We start from the raw sequence: 18,589 nt of genomic DNA, 5'->3' as shown, positions 1-18,589 counted from the left end.
AATGGGGTTGGGTGGCTATGAGAGAGAGTGACACTGTGATGCTGGTGTTGGTCAGGGAGGTCAGGGAGGTGGTAGTGGCACGAGAGGGAGCCGGGATCAATACTTGGTGCATTGTTTTTGACTCCTTTGCTTGCCAGCAAAAGGAGTAGGTTGGGAGGGAGAGGGAGTGATGCTGGTGATGCTGGTGCTAGTGCTAACAATGCTGGTGGATGCTTGAGGGAGGGTGCAAACAATGTGTCCGTGCATTGTTTGGGCCCTCCCTTGATTGTGGTGTATTGGTGGTGAGGTTTGTCAGTTTGGATGGGTTTGAACTGAATTTGGGAAACTGCAAGGATGCCTGAACCACAGACCAAACCTAGGTACAGAAACTAAGAACTGGACCAAACCAAACCCAAAACTAAGGTTCAGTTCAGCAGTTATCAGTTCTGAACCACTTGGCCAAACTGAACTTTGGCATCCCTAGTTTTCTCAAGAAACATTGGGGAAGATATACAAAATGTATTTTTGCAAAACATTGGTAACTAGTATTACATCTACACGGAGTGGGAACATGTTTTGTGACAATACATTTTGTGTGTTTTCCCTAATATTTCATGTGAAAATATTGAAAAAACCATGAGCAAAAAACCTCCAGTGCTACATAGAGAAGTATGCTAAGAAACAAAGTCTTTATTTTTCAAGTGTTTTTCAAATGTTTTAATATTAAACATGGAATTTTGCCCCCAGCACCCAGCCAGATTCAGGGGTAGGAGTGACTGGCAACAAAAGGTGAGATATACGATACCATCATACCTATATCTGGCACAAATTATGCATCATGAACCCCAGTCGGAAACGACAAAATATATACCGAATCACATCGAATTTCGTCGTGTAATTCGATATATATCTTGAAACTACCGTAATCCTAGATTATTTTCGAATATAAAAGGTTCATATCTAACCACAGCGGTAGTACAGAAATCATTTGATTTAGTTAGATGGCTCTTTATAATCTGCTTCACAAATATACAGAATATTTGAATCACAGCGAATCAAACTGAATTCAAAACTATACTAATTACATTGAATTAAAACAAATGATAGCGAATATGAATGATATGTAGCAATGAAAGCAAATGAGAGGGGGGACATAACATATACATATAAGCCATCTGGCTCCCTGCAAACAATTACCCTCATCAATACACCAAAATGGCCCTTTTGGCACTGCTATTTCGCTTTGAAAGCCTTAGCTGGAGGTTTCTAGGTAGATAGTTAGACACAATGCCTCAGAAACAACTGTGTACGCACATTGCAGCCTCAGAGGTGACCTTCTGTTTGAAGTATCAGTTGGAAAGAGGCCATAAACAAAAGCCTACCTCATTAAATGCGCTTCGAAAGGAAGGGCTATTGATTTGGCCTCGAGTCTTTGACTTTCCCGCGGCCACTTGTACTAGCACAAACAATATATTAGCGGTAAAGAAAGGACATCTGAAAGATACTTACTTACCTTGGTCTTCACTTTAAGTTAATCGTGTTGCTCCTCACAGTTATGCACTATCCATCAAAATCCCTTGTTAAGTGAGTGCAGACCTGTCCGATACATGGGAAATACCAAAGTTAGTAAAGATTGTGGTGGAGATGGTGGTACAGAACAGAGGAAGGATGAAATCGAACATGGTGCAAAATGTGACCAAACATATGGGCACGTGATTATGCAAGCAGTGAATGCATGATTGCACTGCACAGTGGTGCATGTGTGCATGAATGTGCGACACTGTATTGCATTGCTTTGTGAGATCACACGCAATTGCAGCATTTTGTTGATTCAAGCCACGTCTCAAAACCGTGAGAATACTTTATGATTAGATTAGATTCGATGTAAATGGTCTGATTCGACAGGATATCTAATTCGGCATATATTTTGTCATTTCCGACTGGGCATGAACAGGCTGCGAATGACTGACCTCAATTGATTGCATTGACTAGTCTAGTCCTGCAAAGAAGCTGTCAACAATACAATATGATACACTGTACTATTATTTATACATTTAACACATCCTCCAGAAATACACTGAGTATTCATCCTTTCAAGCCCTCCAAAAACCCTTCTACAATAGCAGCAACACCCCACGCTCCAGGATCAGGCGGCAACCCTCCCCCCTCGCTTCCATCCTCCCCACCACCAACATACACAGCTCTACCTAAGCGCGCTTTCATCCCACGCGTTCCCTCTGCCCCACGTCTCGCGGCCTTCACCGCTTCACCAAGCATGCCTATCCATGCCGATGCACCTCCTTCCTCACTGGCGGTACTAGGTGGGGGAGGCGAACTGGAGATGACGGCGCAGAAAGGGGCGAGGGCGTCTACGATGGTACGATCACCTGGTCGTGCCGGGGTGTGCGTGCCTAACGCTGAGAGCGCAGCTGGAAGTGTTAAAAGAGTCAGTGGGAGATGGGCAGAGCCGGTTGTGGTGGAGGAGCGGAGGAGCGCAGCAGACCATGCTGTGAAGAAAAGCGCGAACACTGTTGGGAAAGGTAGAGAATGAGCAATGAAATTTGATCGCCAAATGTAAGGCTGAGATAGGAATGGATAGCTCAAATATTGGGTACTCACGTGCGCCGATAGTGCCGCCCATACTCCCTTCGAGGATCACGCCCGCTTTCTCAACGAGTGTGGCAGGGGCCATGCGTGTCGGGCTTAGAGTGCCATTATCGAGGGCGGCGAGGATGGCTAGATGACGGAATGGCGGTTCATAGGGAATGGGGAATGGGGAGGAAGAAGGTATACGTCAGCATTGACAAGAATCGAGGACCGAAGGATGGGAAGTACGGAAACAAAATGGCAGATGACTAAATGCGGTTTGGAGAAAACATGACCCCACTATAATCCTAGACGTGGCCAAGCGACGTCCATGGGGATAAATAGCATTCTGATAGGGTGCAAAACATGCTCTTCCATCAGAAGTATTTCCAGCGCCAGAAGAAAAGCAGAATACGATAGAGAGAATGTGGGATAAGCACATCGGAACGAACACGAACGCACAAACTTCAAGTGCTGCGGTGATGACTGATCAAGAGATCGACAAGCTCTGCGTCCATCCTCGCTGAAAAAAGGGAGGACGAGATATCAGGAAAACAAAGACACCACAAAAACGTTACGCGTTTCTTCAACCAAAGATAGAACCAAAAGACCCAGACCCAGACCAAAAAAAAGGCTCAGAAAACCAACTCACCCTTCGCACCCCCTGCAAACGTCTCCCCACAGTCCCCATCGCCTACGACCGTATCATAACGCGTCATAGCAGGTTCAGCAGCCATAACGTGCTTGCACGCCTGACGAATAGCCCTCTCGATCTCGATGGCGCTATTAGAGTGGGACGGAGAGTGAGACTGGACGAGGGGAGTCCCCCCTGAGCTACCATCAACCGAATACTTGTACCCCGACGCGCGCAACAGCACCTCCGCCTCTTCCTCGTCCCGCGCGTTGTCCGCAGGACGACGAGAGGGAGACCAGACTCGAACGCCCAGCCATGAATGAGCGTCTGTAGGTGCGTCGAGGAGATCGAGGACGTTGATCGATGGAGGTTCGTCGTTATTATTGTCGCTTTGGTCGGACGAGGGTAGCAGCGATGAGAGACGGGACTGGATACGAGAGATGTTGAGTATGGAGAGCGAGAATCCGGGTGCATTAAGTGAGGTCATGAATGGCGCGAGGTAGACCCTTGATGGATGGATGTTGCGGGCGGCTGTGTGGTTGGGGTGATCAGTGGATTGAGTGGATGGGACCAAGGCATTATAATTGTAATTAGGATTGATGTAATGAAGACAACTCGTCAGCAAATGCAAGGAGAACAAAGCCAAGTAGATGAGAAAAGGGAAGAAAAGCACGTACATAGTTGGATAACAATCTCATCAAGCACAGCGCCCATCTCGAGCTGCGAGATTCCACCCAGATTATTGACATACAACACCACCTCGTCGTCCGGCCTCACCAAAGGCCCCTCATCAACGCTCCTTCCATTCTTACCAACCCCACGCGAACCCAACACAAGCTCGATCATCTCTTTCACGAGCGCCTCCGCACTCTCCATCTTGACGCGCCTCACCCCAGGTTCATTATGCAACCCCAACCCGATCTCCGCCTCTCCGTCCCTCAACGCCCCCGCTCCCCCTTCCTCCTCCACAACTTTCCTCCCCGGGATATGGCAATGTGCCAGCCCAACCCCTACACTCGCCAACTCGCCAACCACAGCATCTCCTAACTCCTTCGCACGTGCCAACCTACCTCCGGACGCAGCGTAGGCGCCTAGGATCTTGCACACGATGATGTTGCCACCGAGTCCGCGTGGGCCGACGAGGGAGGGTTGGTCGAGAAGGGAAACATCATCTGCGACGACGACGGCGTCGATGTGCAGAGATGTAAACGCTCTGCGTGCTTGCTCGATCGCGAGGCCAAAGTTCAGGCGGTCGCCCGTGTAGTTGTTAATCACGACGAGGACCTCGCGGGGGTTGGGAAGCGAAGCTTGGGCGTGGGCAGGGGCGGCGACGGCGACGGCAGTGGGGTCGAGGGGGACGGAGGAGGAGGCGAATGCTGCAAAGTGGATGGTGGCGAGGATGGAGCGAGCGGAAGGGCTGGCGAAGATGTCCCCAGAGAGGGAGGCTGCTAGCATACCGTGCCCGGTGTAGCCTGCGTGTGCAGGCTCATGGCCGGCACCTCCGCCTGATATGACGGCGAGGTGGGTGTTAGGGGCGGGGTGGGCAACGTAAACAGACTTTGAGGAAGAGTGGCTGGGATCATAGTATAGCCGGTCAGTCGTCGAAAGTGGAGTTCAGAGTGGGGATATGGAAGACTCACATGCGCAAGGCAGGGCTGAGCGCTACGGCACCACGGAGGGATTTGAGGACGAGGCCATCAGACGAGTCAAATATGTGTTTCGTGGACATGGAAATCGGTAGAAATTCTAAGGAGATAAGGTCAAGATAGGGAAAGGAGTATTAGTGGGGTATTCATAAATGCTTGGTGTAAATAGCCAAATGATAGGTCATTGGATTGGGAAGTGTCGGAATCATATGACCCCTTTTCGAGCTTCGAACCATGACAGTATGAGAAATACTTCCGCTGGTGTCTCCGTTCTCTTCTTTTTACTCCGTTATCGATATGCACATATGACATTATAAAATGGATGTAGAGCGTTATGATGCGATGCTCAGGTGAGCGCCATGTTAGAGGTTTATTGACACCGAAGGGCGATGGACAGGGGGACGGTGGGGCTATGTAGCATAATAACTTTTGCTGAATGTGGTCCAGGATATCATAGCTGGATCCACAAATCCAAGTTTTCCTGTCGATAAAGTTGACTTTTTGCGAGGTGCTCCAGGATAAGATTGTCAGTTTAAGCTTTCAACCGTGGGATTGGTCGGCTACGAGATGTTTCTAATTCCAAGGTTTACACTGTATTCTACAGCCTCTGTCAATGTATTCGGCGCTAATGGCTCGTCCGTATCAAACTCCAGTGTCTTCGTTCATTCACCTCCCCTTACGCCTTCTGAAGTTCCGACTTGAGTTGCTTCAGAACTGCTACCTGCACGGATTCTTCAACATGGTTCACACTCTTCCACTCCGATTCAGGAGGGTTGGCGCCCTGTGTAGCGTCCAACTGTATAGCTGTTACGCCAGTCCCCGTCCTACCCCATCCAAAGCCGCAATGGACAAGGGTAGCCTTGTGCTTTGGATCCTTGTAAAAAGCAATGGCACTCCGCAGTTGTTGGATCGTAGCAGCAGTGTAGTCCATGACAGGGAGGTGAAGATAACTGATCTTTGCGTCTTTCAGCAGTTGCATTTCCGTAGCATTGTAAGGAACCTGATTGAAGCTGATGACGCTGTCAATGCCCTGGGTTTGGAGATATTGCACGGCAGTTTCTGTGAGCTTCTGGGTGCTGTCACTACCAGCATAACTGGGAGCAGAGGAGCGATAGAGCTTATGGCCAGGACTGACGAACTTTGTCTCTTGATCCCATTGCAGCCATCCGGTGGACATGGTTATCACTGTAGAGAATGCATGTTAGAACATATCTTCACAGGAATCAGCATGATTCTGTACCAAATTGAAGTACAAGTAAGTTGAGGTGAGTGACTCCATGGAAGAGTTGAATATATATCCCGTGATTACAAGATCCTATGCTGTATTGACAGCATCGGCGGCAATGTGGAGCAGCCAGCTCACACATATGGTAACGACACTTGCGCCAACTACTCTCGCCCCACGTTCTAGGGCAAAAGCCGAGTGTGCACAGCCACACATCAGTTTGTCCTAGAACACCTGGTGCATTTGATATAGGGAGAGGGTGGATCAGTATCAGCACATAGCTTATATTTGTATACCATGGCCCTCTGGGGCAGACCTGTGTGTGTAGTTTCTAGAGTGTCAGCATTTAAACAACCTGGGCACTTACATGTCACGACTTGAGCCAGAGCGCTAGTTTCTTTTTTCATTTTCTTTCTTTTTTCTTTATATCTGATCACGTGACAATCACGTGATAAAGCCTAGAACTATGACGTAGAACATCAGTCAGCGCCTCATGGCTGACCTTCAGAAACATATATATACCAACACTCATGTACATACTTTCTTCAGTTGTTGATTACTTCTTAATCCAGTACTTGGACACTACTTGTTGATCTTTGAGACTTGTCCCTCCGTTAACTCAGTATAGGGGATAGGAATCTTACACAATCAACAACTGTAACGAGTACCGTCTATGAACATAACAGCAGCTATCCTTACCATCATCATCATCATTATCTTCACCCTACTCAAACTCTTTTACAAAACTCACACTCAACCTACCATCCCACTAAACAACATTCCCACTCGCTGTTATGCACCAAAGTTGATTGGTAGCATGGACAGGTGTCAATAACGAAGCAAATATTCAAAAAGACTCGCCTTTGCGCCACACAGGCACAGTGCCACGTGGAATAGTAATTAATATTGCCTGTTTCAAACTTGTGGCTGATCAGCACCACCTCTATTAGGCAATCCAGTCACGCTCACCTTTGCTTTTCCATTCGGTACTTTCCGCATTTCGGCAAATTTTTGCGTCGCCACTGGCTACACATTGCATTGCACCCTCGCTTTTGTCGTTTCCCTTACTCCCCTTCCTTTGCCTAGCCCCACCATGGGCCCCTTCCTCTCCTTTTTATTCTCACCTGACAGTCGTTTCTGGATCCCCATTCTAATCCACTTTTCCGTCACCTCCACCCTCCTCCTCCTCATCTTATTTGCACCCCCACCATTTCTGATGTCACCACTTTCTATCCGCTTCCGTCGCCGATCCGTTGACTACCACGTGCCACTGCTGATATCAGCAAAGCCCCAGCGGCCGGTTCAAATAGGGCAACAGGTCCATCTTTATGACGTCGATCTACCATTATATACTATCAAAACATCGGTCGCTCATCTCGCCTGGTTGGAGCGTGGGTGGGTAGTTTTTGAGCTGGAGAAGGTTCATCCCCTTGTGTCGCCCATGTTCATCGCTGTCCCATTCACTTGGGTACACTTATCTTTTGTCCATCGTCTTCGCTACAGCTACACCTATCACATGCTGCCTGGGACTCACTTGTTCCAAATTGGAACTACTCCTCTCCCTCCCTCGTTTGATCAGGTGGTCCAACACAACCAGTCCATTGGTAAGGCCATGGAACTGTCAGATTTGGACTAGGTGGTGGACCGGTGGCTCCAGTTTCTTTTTCTTCAGCAGAACATTCATTTACAGTGCAATTATTTTTGAATTTTGAATCATTTTTATGGACACATACTTTTTAGAATGCCTGACTGACAATAAAGGAACTGTGTTGATACTGATAGTGTTTTGCCTTGCCTTTTTTTACTGCATCTTCCCATGACATCATGATTTTCCTGCTCTCTTTTTGCTATTGGACTTTACTTTATGGCTGTACAAACCTGTGACATTACTCACAGCATTTATTGTTCTATCCCTTTCTTTTCCTTTTTTTTGACAATCTTATCCTGTACTACCTACGCAGGATTCGTCAGCATACATTCCTTCCTTCATATTCTTTCTCATTCTTTTTGCATAGCTATACTGTGCATAGCCTACTTTTCTTTTACTATATAAACCCCTGTATTTTACCTTGTAAAACAACAAGAACTCCAATCCAGACTTCTTCTCTAATCTCAAGTTCATTACTCTCTGCTACTTGTGATCCAGTGTGGTCACAACACTTCCCACTTCTACCACTGTCAACTGCTGTCATCGTCACTTCCCACTTTTGAAGTCATTGTTATCCCTTTCGATTAGAGTCCTTCTGAGCACTACAGTTTGTGCGTCAGGAGCCTGCTATCACTGGGAACCTCGTCACCTCGTCATCCTTGTTGTTCTCAAACCTACCTTGTGCTACCATTAGCAAGGTAGTGCTCGTCTATACTCGCCACAAAGCCCCTATCTTTCTATAGTCCAACTATCCCTCCTCCTCAAAACCCACACCCATACATCTCTGGGTTTTACTTTGAAGGACCCTTATACATACCACCCCACGAACAACCAGAGCACCCACTGTTCTAGGAGGCAAAGCCCATAAACAAGTTCCGTGGAATCTGGGAGGATTGTGTGTTAGTTTGTTTTTGTGTGTGGTTTTCTAACAACAGTTCTCATCATCGACACCGGTGTCCGGGTATGTAGCTCATTAGGGCCTGGCATCATGGTTGGTGCTTCTGGGTCTGATGACAATATTGCATGGGATGCATCTTCCAGTCCTCTATTTGTGAAGTAGTGGAGTTTGCAATACCCACCTGCTTTTATTTTGCATGTGGCATACTGTGTGGGAATTATGACGGGTCCAAAAGGAATGTCTACATCCTTTACCAGTGCATATTTGGTTTTGTTCTTCTTCCACTCTTCTAGATATGCTGTATCTTGCTTGTCTGCTAGCCTCTGCATTGTTTTGCACCTTCTCTTCTGCTAACTCTTTTGCTTCTCTCTGACATGCCCACAAAATTTCCTCCTTGTTGTTATAGATAGTCCAGAGGTTAGTCATGATTAGCGCTGCTTGTCCATTGTCCATTAAATTGTTTGTAAGTTCCACTTTTGCTTCTTTATACTCATCACCTTGAAAGTTGGGTGGAACAATGTTGTTCGGGTTGTTGAGGATGATAGGCATATGTGATATGGAGCACAAAAAAAACAAGAGAGTACTTTTAAGAAGGAACTACAATGATCACAGAGTATGATGTGTTAGTGGAGAAGAAGGATATGCTTGTCACATTACTACCTTTTCTCCATAGACTAGTTTCTATGTGTAGTTCTTGGCTTACTTGGAATGTCATGCTGGAAATGTCTATTGTAACAGATGGAGACTCCTCAGTGAGTCCTCCTGTTGTATACCAACTAACTCACTGCATCTTAAAGGGTAACCACTCCCTCTTCTCTTTTCTTTATAGAGTGTTCCTGTGTGCGCCAGAGTTTATCTTGGTGGTTACACATACTGTGTTGTGGCTATGCTATCAATAAGCAAAAAAGTGGAGATATTCTAAGAATACTGTTGTTGTCACGATCGTATCCACATGACTCATCTTTTTTATCTAATCGCGAGATAGAGACTATTATCTCACCTAATCTAATCTCTCTTTGATCTTATCTTATCTAGTAATCACGTGACACATTAGTAATACTCATTACCAATCAGCCTCACGCATTACACATGTTACTTACCAATACACTACGTCATACCTCACCGTAGCCTCATGCCTTCTTCTATATAACTAGCACGATATCCATGTACATACCCTAGTTGTAGATTTACTCTTATACTTGCTTGTCAAACACTTGTTGTGTGATTTAAGTCCTACGCTGCTCGGGTTACCGGCATAACAGCTAGGGTCTTTACATAATCTACAACTAGGACGACACCTGTTGATGAGCAAAAGCACAGCTATCTTAATCATCACCCTATTCCCTCTCATCGCAATCATACTCTTTGGCATTGCCAAACTCTACGTCTATATCACTAAACCAATCATCATCACACCTATCACCCGACCATCTACCATTGCTTCATTTTTTCCTGCCAACGTCTCACCCACAGAGTCGTTTGTCGATATCCCCCTCACTCCCCCTTCCAACCCTTTAGCTAGAACCCTTGACGGCGTGGAGCCCGATAGGTATTACTTAGTTTAGAAGAGCTTCTTTACCCTTCTGACCAGGCCGCTCACTTGAGTCCGCCAGTTGGAAAAGACCTGCACGCGGTTATTCGCTGGGTATCACTGAGACAACCGTCTGGACCTCAGTTACTATACTTTAGAACACCAATATATCAGATAGAATTAGTTACGTACATAGTCAGTGCGGGACAGAAGAGGAACCGCTTGACTAAAGAAGGAAACAGATAGACCGGTTGATCTTACATTAGAAAGTGTTAATCCGACTTATCATCGGGAAACTCTTTTGTATGCAACCTGGGAAATTCGAAGAGTGGCTAGCAGAAGAACACTTTCACTCTGAGAACAGATTAGCTTGGGAAATTTACTTCACATTCCCAGAAATAGAACCAATTAGAACCCAATACCACACCCCCTACCCAGACCATGACGACAGAAGCGTACGGAGAGTGGCGAGGTCCGCGCGAAGAGCCGGACACACCAGAGATAGGAATGGGAGAATTGTCAGGTGCACTCCCACCCTTGGAACCACAAGCACCAACATTGAAGGAAGCTGGACTGGAACAGTACGTTCAGACCAGAATAGAACAGGAGCAGAGACGGCTCCACGATCTCTACGAAACGCAGCTGAAAGAGGCGAAAGAAGAAGTAGAAGAATTGCTAGCCAAGCTGAGGTTAGCTACGTCGAATTCTTCTACGTCCGCTCCCGCCGCATCCGCACCAAAGCCACCCAGCACGCAGCCGAGACGCGTAGACAGAATGAGAACGGCACTCCAGAAGCCTGAGAACTTCGATGGAGACCGAAAGAAGTATAAGGCTTTCCGCGAGGCCTTAATGCTAAACTATGAGGATGATGAGGAGTATTTCGCGGATGATAAGAGAAAGATCGCCTATGTGCTTTCTTTTATGACAGGAGGAGCAGCGGCTGCCTTCAGAACGGAGTGGATGGAGACGAAGATAGAGAAGAGGATGTGAGGAGAAAACCTCAAATCCACTTACGAAAGTTTTGAGTGGTTCGCCCACAAGATGGAGACTCGGTTCAAGAATGTTCACGAGCAACTCGCCGCCCGCAATGACATTATGATCTTGCGCCAAGGGAAGAACACGGCAGAGAAGCACTTCGAACATTTCGAAGAACTGAGAAGAGAGGCTAACTACCTCCAAGCAGCCAATGAGGACTTCCTCATTTCGCTCTTACGTAGAAACATGAATGAACCCCTGGTCAATCAGGTGATATACGGTGGCCGAGAGCCAGCCAACTACGAAGAGTGGAAAAAGGAGTTGATTCGCATTGACTACTTGTGGCGCCACAGAGAGGCGGAGAAGGAGAGCTTCAGGAGCACGGAGAAAAAGAAGCAAGACGGAGGAGGAAAGACCGAACCAAAGGTCGAAAGAAAGAAGGACGGTAGCGGGTACCTTTATACCCAAGCCGGTGACCCAATGAAGGTCGATAAAGCGGAGTACCGACAGAAAGGGCTCTGTTACCGGTGCGGAGAAAAAGGACACCGATCCTTCGAATGCAAGAAAGAGGCACACGCAAAACCCCAATTCAACGTTAGGGAGTTCTTGCAAAGCATGAGTGCGGAAGAAAGAGCAAAGATCCTTCAGGGTTTTTGAAGAGGCCAGCGGTAACACATCAACCGACTGTGCCAAAAGACAATAGTTTCCATAATAGTTTCTCCTCTTTGTCGATCGAAGACTCCTGTTCGCCGTCTGCTGTATGTTATACCGATCATGAAAATGAAATTGCATTAGCCAAAGACGCAGCAGATCTAAGATCAAAAGAAAAAGAAACTAAAAAAGATGTGAACCTGAATAGGGAACGGGTTAGAAAGATCCCAAACAAAGAGATTACGGCACACTCAAAAGAGGAAAGCGCAGTAACTAAAAAAGAATTTGTGAAGGAAGTGACTCAATCGGGCAGCACTTCATTGGAAACAACAGAACCACAGAAAGCAGTGACTCAATTGGGAAGCACTGATGTAACTGATGGTTCGACCAGTTCCAAAGAGGTCAGGAACACCTCTAATAAAAACCTAGACCACAAAGAAAGAAAGAAACTGACAGCGGCATGAACACCGCTTTGGGTTGCTGAAAGATTACGAGACCAAAAGGAAGACAGATCCATTGGTATTCTCAACATCTGGACGCACCAAAAGAGAAGCAGAGAAGTCACAATAGAGACGATACAAGAGTTAAATGCATTAACGCTACACGATGCTGAACTCGCTCTATTAGAGTTACACACCCCAAAGAAATATATTAGGGGAACGCAAGGAAATCAGATGAACATTACTTGCAAACTCACAACTCTTGACACAAACCGATCAACGACGATCGAAGCTCTCTTAGATAGTGGATGCACAGGGAGCTGTATAGATTCAATGTTCGTAAAAGAACAAGGTTATGAAACAAAGAAGATACCGAGACCCATTCCAGTTTATAACGCTGATGGCACACTTAACAAAGATGGTGCTATCAAAGAATTTATAGAATTACAATTGAGCATAGAAGACCACAAAGAGAACATTCACTTTGCCGTAACAAGCTTAGGGAGTGGCCGCATGTTCCTTGGACATGAGTGGTTAACAAAGCACAATCCCACTATAGATTGGAAGAAGTCGGAGTTAAACTTTGATAGATGCCCGAAAGAATGCAAATGACAGGTTGACTTCCTTGATCCGGAAGAAAACCCTGACACATACTTTTCGGAAGTAGATCGCTCAGATGGGGATCAGCTGATCCAAGTGAATCTAATGAACTACGAAGATACTTCTATTGATGATCACTACTACCATATTAGGGCACAAGGCACAACAGCTCAGAAACTTGCCGAAGCCGCTGGTAAAGATCAGAAAGAAGGAGGATTCGAGAAAATAGTTCCAAAACACCTCCACGATTACAAAGACGTATTCGATAAGGAGTCATTTGATGCACTGCCAGAGAGACGCCAATGGGATCACGCCATAGAACTCATCCCAGGCGACCATACTCTGGACTGCAAATGTTATCCACTGGCTTTAGGAGAACAAGAACAATTAGATGCATTCATAAACGAAAATCTCGAATCAGGAAGAATCAGACCTTCCAAATCGCAATTTGCATCCCCGTTTTTCTTCATAAAAAAGAAAGATGGAAAACTTAGACCCGTCCAAGACTATCGGAGATTAAACGATATCACCATCAAAAATAGATATCCGCTACCCTTGATAAATGAACTTGTAGACAAGCTCAGGGGCGCGAAATACTTTACGAAGTTAGATATCAGATGGGGATACAACAACATCCGAATCAAAGACGGAGACGAACACAAAGCAGCCTTCAGAACGAATAGGGGGCTCTTTGAACCATTAGTGATGTTCTTTGGACTCACGAACTCGCCAGCGACATTTCAAACCATGATGAATGCGCTATTCAAAGATTTGATTGATGAAGGAAAAGTCGTAATATACCTCGACGACATCATGATTTTCACAAAAACAGTTGAAGAACACCGCGCAATGACGCGTAGAGTGTTAGATATCTTAAGGAAGAACAATCTTTACTTAAAACCAGAAAAATGCGATTTCGAAGAGACCTCAACAGAGTACTTAGGTCTTATCATTTCAGAAAATGAAATCCGCATGGATCCGGTAAAAGTAAAAGGAATCATGGAATGGCCAGAATGCAAATCAAAAAAGGAAGTACAAGCATTCTTAGGTTTCGTGAACTTCTACAGAAGATTCATAGAAGACTTTGGGTTGATCGCCAAGCCATTAACAAAATTGACCGGGAAAGTAGAGTTCGTGTGGGGACAGGAACAGATCGATGCTTTTAATGGATTAAAAACCCGTGTCGGATCAACTCCCGTACTCGCCTTACCAACTGATGACGGCCAATTTAAGATAGAAGCGGATAGCAGCGATTATGCTATGGGGGCAGTTCTTTCACAAATGCAAGACGGGAAATGGAAACCGATTGCATATCTCTCTCAAAAGCGTTAAACCCTACAGAACGCAATTATGAGATTTACGATAAAGAACTCCTTGCTATAATGACTGCGTTAGAAGAATGGAGGCATTATCTCGTTGATGCTAAAGAGGTGTTTGAGATCTGGACAGACCACCAGAATCTTCTCTACTACAAACAACCTCAAAAGCTCAATAGAAGACAAGCTAGATGGGTCATGGAATTGAGCAATTACCACTTCACGCTCCATCATATTCCAGGTACCAAACACATCAAAGCAGACCTTCTCTCGAGACGAGCAGATCATGAAAGGGGGGTGGATGACAACGAAGACGTAATCGTTCTAAAAGCGGAACACTTCAGAATGATGATTTCACACACAGAAAGACAACGCATGGCAGAGCAATCAGCCGATGCAGTGGAATTATACAAATGGATCTGTAAAAGAATGATGAACGTAGACGAAGTAGCGCGAAAGATGATAGAGAAAGGGGAAGACAGAGAAAAAGGCATATGGATGGAAGATGAGATGTTGATATTCAAAGGAAGGATCTATATTCCCAAAGACGGGAAATTACGAGAACACATCATAAAAGAAAACCATGACTCCACTGTAGCAGGACACCCCGGACAGTATAAAACCAAAGAATTGGTAACTAGATGGTATTGGTGGCCGTACATGGACAGAGACATCCGAAAGTACGTAGAAGGCTGTGAAACGTGTCAACGCACAAAGATTAATCATCAAAAGAAAGCGGCACCGTTACACCCGAATGAAATCCCAACTAGACCATGGGAAATCATTACCACAAACCTGATCGGACCATTACCGGAATCTCTCGGTTACAATATGATACTCGTGGTAGTAGATCGATTCTCGAAGATGATCAAAGTCATGCCGACTTATGATAAAGTGATGTCAGAAGGAGTAGCCAGATTATTTAGAGACAACGTCTTTAGAAATCACGGCATACCAGAAAAGATCATTTCAGATAGAGGACCGCAATACGTCTCTAACTTCATGAAAGATCTCTATAAGCTCCTCGGGATAAAAGGAAATCCCTCGACCGCTTATCATCCTCAGACAGACGGACAGACAGAACGAATAAACCAAGAGATAGAACAGTATCTCAGAATATTTGTCAATCACAAACAAACAGACTGGGCCGAATGGTTACCACTAGCGGAATTTTCTTATAACAATAAGTCACACTCTGCAACTGGCTACAGCCCTTTCTTTTTAAATTCAGGACAACATCCGAAAGTCGCAAAAGGAATTAGAAGTACGGTAAAGACAGAGAGTGCGGAGGAGTTTGTAAAGAGGATGGAGGAAACAAGGAAAGAGGCAGAAAAATCGCTGGTAAAAGCAGCAGAAAATATGAAAAAACAATATGACAAAGGAAAGAGAGAGGCTATTGCATACAAAGAAGGAGACAAAGTATATGTTGAAGCGGAACATATAACCACCGATAGACCCGCAAAGAAACTTGACAATAAAAGACACGGACCTTTCCCCATCGAAAAGAAAATAGGCGAAGGAGCCTATAAATTAAAACTTCCTGGACGATGGAAAAACATACACCCGGTCTTTAACGAAAAGTTACTCACACCCTTCAAAGAACCAGAGTTCGAAACTCAAAAGAAACCAAAAACCGCACCACCGGTGATAGTGGAAGGAATCAAAGAATATGAAGTAGAAGAGGTTCTAGACTCACGATTGAAACGTGGGAAACTAGAATATTTGGTACATTGGAAAGACTTTCCAAAAGAGGATCGCACGTGGGAACCCGAATCTAACCTAACACACTCACCAAAACTCGTAAAACAGTTTCACGATAAAAACCCCAGTGCACCCCGAAGGATAGAATTTACTTTAAATTACCAACCATTCGAAAACCTCACCATTCCAACTCGTATTCGAAAATCCTTATATAACTGGGAAACCGGAAAACTAGACTCTCACTTTCGGGACGAAAGTCCTAAGGAGGGGGTAATGTCACGATTGTATCCACATGACTCATCTTTTTTATCTAATCGCGAGATAGAGACTATTATCTCACCTAATCTAATCTCTCTTTGATCTTATCTTATCTAGTAATCACGTGACACATTAGTAATACTCATTACCAATCAGCCTCACGCATTACACATGTTACTTACCAATACGCTACGTCATACCTCACCGTAGCCTCATGCCTTCTTCTATATAACTAGCACGATATCTATGTACATACCCTAGTTGTAGATTTACTCTTATACTTGCTTGTCAAACACTTGTTGTGTGATTTAAGTCCTACGCTGCTCGGGTTACCGGCATAACAGCTAGGGTCTTTACAGTTGTTAACCATCAGTTTGGATGGGGGGGCTATTTAAACATTTTTGAGTTACAAGGGTTCCCCTGCCTAAATGGCTAAATTCATTACCCAGACACAGTTGTATGTCTTCCAAAAGAACAATCCAAGTTTTCCTACCTCAAAATTCACATTATTGAGTGAGTCCCTTATTGTACATGATTTTTGACAAAGTAACACTCTGCCAAGCATGGCACAATTGTACTTTCAACTTTTTCAAGACCACCAGGTGTGTGCCACGCAGTGATGGATGAGCAAGTTGAACACATCCAGCTTATTGACAAATTATGATGCGCCACAGTAATCACAGCAAAACCAAAGGAAAATATCTCAAGTGTGTGTTGAGGGATCCTCAATACAAGACTCGGATTCAAGCTGCAATTACTGGGCTAAATCCTGCACAATATAAATCATATGCTGGTGCTGCTTGAGCACACAATGTAAGTGATTGAGCAGGATCAAACTGATCAATCAAATGCTAATCAATGGTTCTAATACCTTGTTTTCTTGATCAGGTTGCCCATCAGACTTTACATGATTGTGCAACCGGCTTACACAAACCCCAGCAGGACGGACAGGCAGCAATCAGCTACTAACAACCATAGAGGAGAAGGTGCCAATGGATTGGACTTGATATCACACCACAGAGGCGAATCCTCTCAACCCAAGAAAACTTTTTATGTATGCCTATGCAATCAGTGGTAAGAAGCCAAGCAGGAATTGGCATTACTGCTATGGTGCTCACAACCCAGTCCTCAAGCTCAAGAAACCTCAAAGTCTGGACCCAAAAAGAGCGATGAATTTCAACAAGCACGCGGTTCAAGATTATTTTGAGAAACAAAGGCAGATTAATAAGATATTTAATGGCATACCCCCAGAGCATGATTGGAACATGGATGAGAAGGGAATTCAGATGGAAGGTGGTCAGAAGAATAGTGGGAGTAAATTTTACTTTGACAGGACGAAGAAGGACACCTATCAAGTTTCAAGCAACAATTTTGAGCTCGTCACTGTAATCGAGTGTATTTTGGCTGCTGGAATTTGTATGAAGCCCTCTTTTATTTTGAAAGATAGGCCATTTCCTGATGTACAAGACCTTGAAGGCATTGGGAGGTACACTGTAACAACCAAGAGTTAGTTACTCCGGCGCACACAGGAACACACTATAGAGAAGATGAAAAGGGAGTGGTTACCCCTTAGAACGCAGTGAGTTAGTTGGTATACAACAGGAGGACTCACTGAGGAGTCTCCTGGATCTATTGGGGTATATATACTACTACAGGGTTATTTGTACATGTGTACTATACAGTTGATAGAGACAGTGGCTGATGATATTATGGGGCCTAGCCCGCATGGCCAGCTCCACTGTGTGAGAGAGTTGTGTCTAAAATGAGAAGAAAGGCAACGCGGTGCGAGAAAGGGAAATGCCGTGTGGCACCATGTGTGAAGGCTATTGTACAATGGTTAAAGCAGAGAATAAAAGTAAAGGGAAGGTCTGAAAATTGTGTTATCGTAACATACACTATCTATGTTATGCTAGTTTTATTCTACTGATTCTCTCTCTCTCTCTCTCTTTTTTAACAGCATTTCACGCACACTAAATGGCTGGACGGACCATGACATATGTGAGAGTGTTACACTTTCTATTCTATTTTATGGACTACTCATTTTCCTTTACTCATTGGTTATACCATCAGACCGATGACTCACATATATTTTTGTTCTCTTTGTAGTCGCATTACCTTGTATAGTACTCAGTCCTCAACGGACAGACCGACCCTAAATAGGACCTAACTCTTATCACCAATTCTATCTCCTATAAATATGCTTGTAGTAGTAGTAGTAGTATTCTTCAATACAATTCTATGCAGTTTACGCTTACAAAGCTAGACTCCTAAGATCAGACTTCCCCTCGGAAGAAGACCAACTCTCATTGGAAAGAACTCTATTCAGAACTACATTCTCAAACTTGTCTTCAGATAAGTCTCTTTGAAACCTCAACAAACCCTCAGACTTTGTTAAGCACTTTGTGTGTAACAAAAGAATTGTATTCCTACCAGAAGTCCCACCTATTTAGGTTTTGGAAGAAAAGTCGACAAAATGTTGCAATGACCAACAACCAGATCTC

The 18,589-nt window shown here is 44.8% G+C and overlaps 4 protein-coding genes across 4 annotated transcripts; 2 read left to right on the top strand and 2 right to left on the bottom strand.

Moving 5' to 3' along the window:
* Positions 1 to 1,032: 1,032 nt before the first annotated feature.
* On the top strand, positions 1,033 to 1,649 carry SERLADRAFT_393623 (uncharacterized protein; the record flags this gene model as incomplete). Its single annotated transcript, XM_007320058.1, has 3 exons — positions 1,033 to 1,245; positions 1,294 to 1,435; positions 1,493 to 1,649. The coding sequence occupies 3 exons, from the start codon at positions 1,195 to 1,197 to the stop codon at positions 1,507 to 1,509; spliced, it is 210 nt and encodes a 69-aa protein (XP_007320120.1).
* A 415-nt stretch (positions 1,650 to 2,064) lies between these two features.
* Positions 2,065 to 4,945, bottom strand: SERLADRAFT_450606 (uncharacterized protein; the record flags this gene model as incomplete). Its single annotated transcript, XM_007320057.1, has 5 exons — positions 2,065 to 2,507; positions 2,599 to 2,715; positions 3,218 to 3,730; positions 3,877 to 4,772; positions 4,840 to 4,945. 5 exons carry the CDS (start codon positions 4,926 to 4,928, stop codon positions 2,065 to 2,067), a joined length of 2,058 nt encoding a protein of 685 aa, XP_007320119.1.
* A 423-nt stretch (positions 4,946 to 5,368) lies between these two features.
* On the bottom strand, positions 5,369 to 6,139 carry SERLADRAFT_471385 (uncharacterized protein; the record flags this gene model as incomplete). Its single annotated transcript, XM_007320056.1, has 2 exons — positions 5,369 to 6,030; positions 6,086 to 6,139. One exon carries the CDS (start codon positions 6,020 to 6,022, stop codon positions 5,522 to 5,524), a length of 501 nt encoding a protein of 166 aa, XP_007320118.1.
* A 3,781-nt stretch (positions 6,140 to 9,920) lies between these two features.
* SERLADRAFT_439654 (uncharacterized protein) lies at positions 9,921 to 10,305 on the top strand (the record flags this gene model as incomplete). The annotated part of the gene is made up of 2 exons (XM_007320055.1): positions 9,921 to 10,165; positions 10,230 to 10,305. The coding sequence occupies 2 exons, from the start codon at positions 9,921 to 9,923 to the stop codon at positions 10,303 to 10,305; spliced, it is 321 nt and encodes a 106-aa protein (XP_007320117.1).
* Between the last annotated feature and the right edge of the window lie 8,284 nt (positions 10,306 to 18,589).

The sequence above is a fragment of the Serpula lacrymans genome (genome assembly GCF_000218685.1).
Source record: "Serpula lacrymans var. lacrymans S7.9 unplaced genomic scaffold SERLAscaffold_9, whole genome shotgun sequence".
Taxonomy (NCBI): Eukaryota; Fungi; Basidiomycota; class Agaricomycetes; order Boletales; family Serpulaceae; genus Serpula; species Serpula lacrymans.
This window is presented reverse-complemented; position numbering and strand designations above follow the sequence as displayed.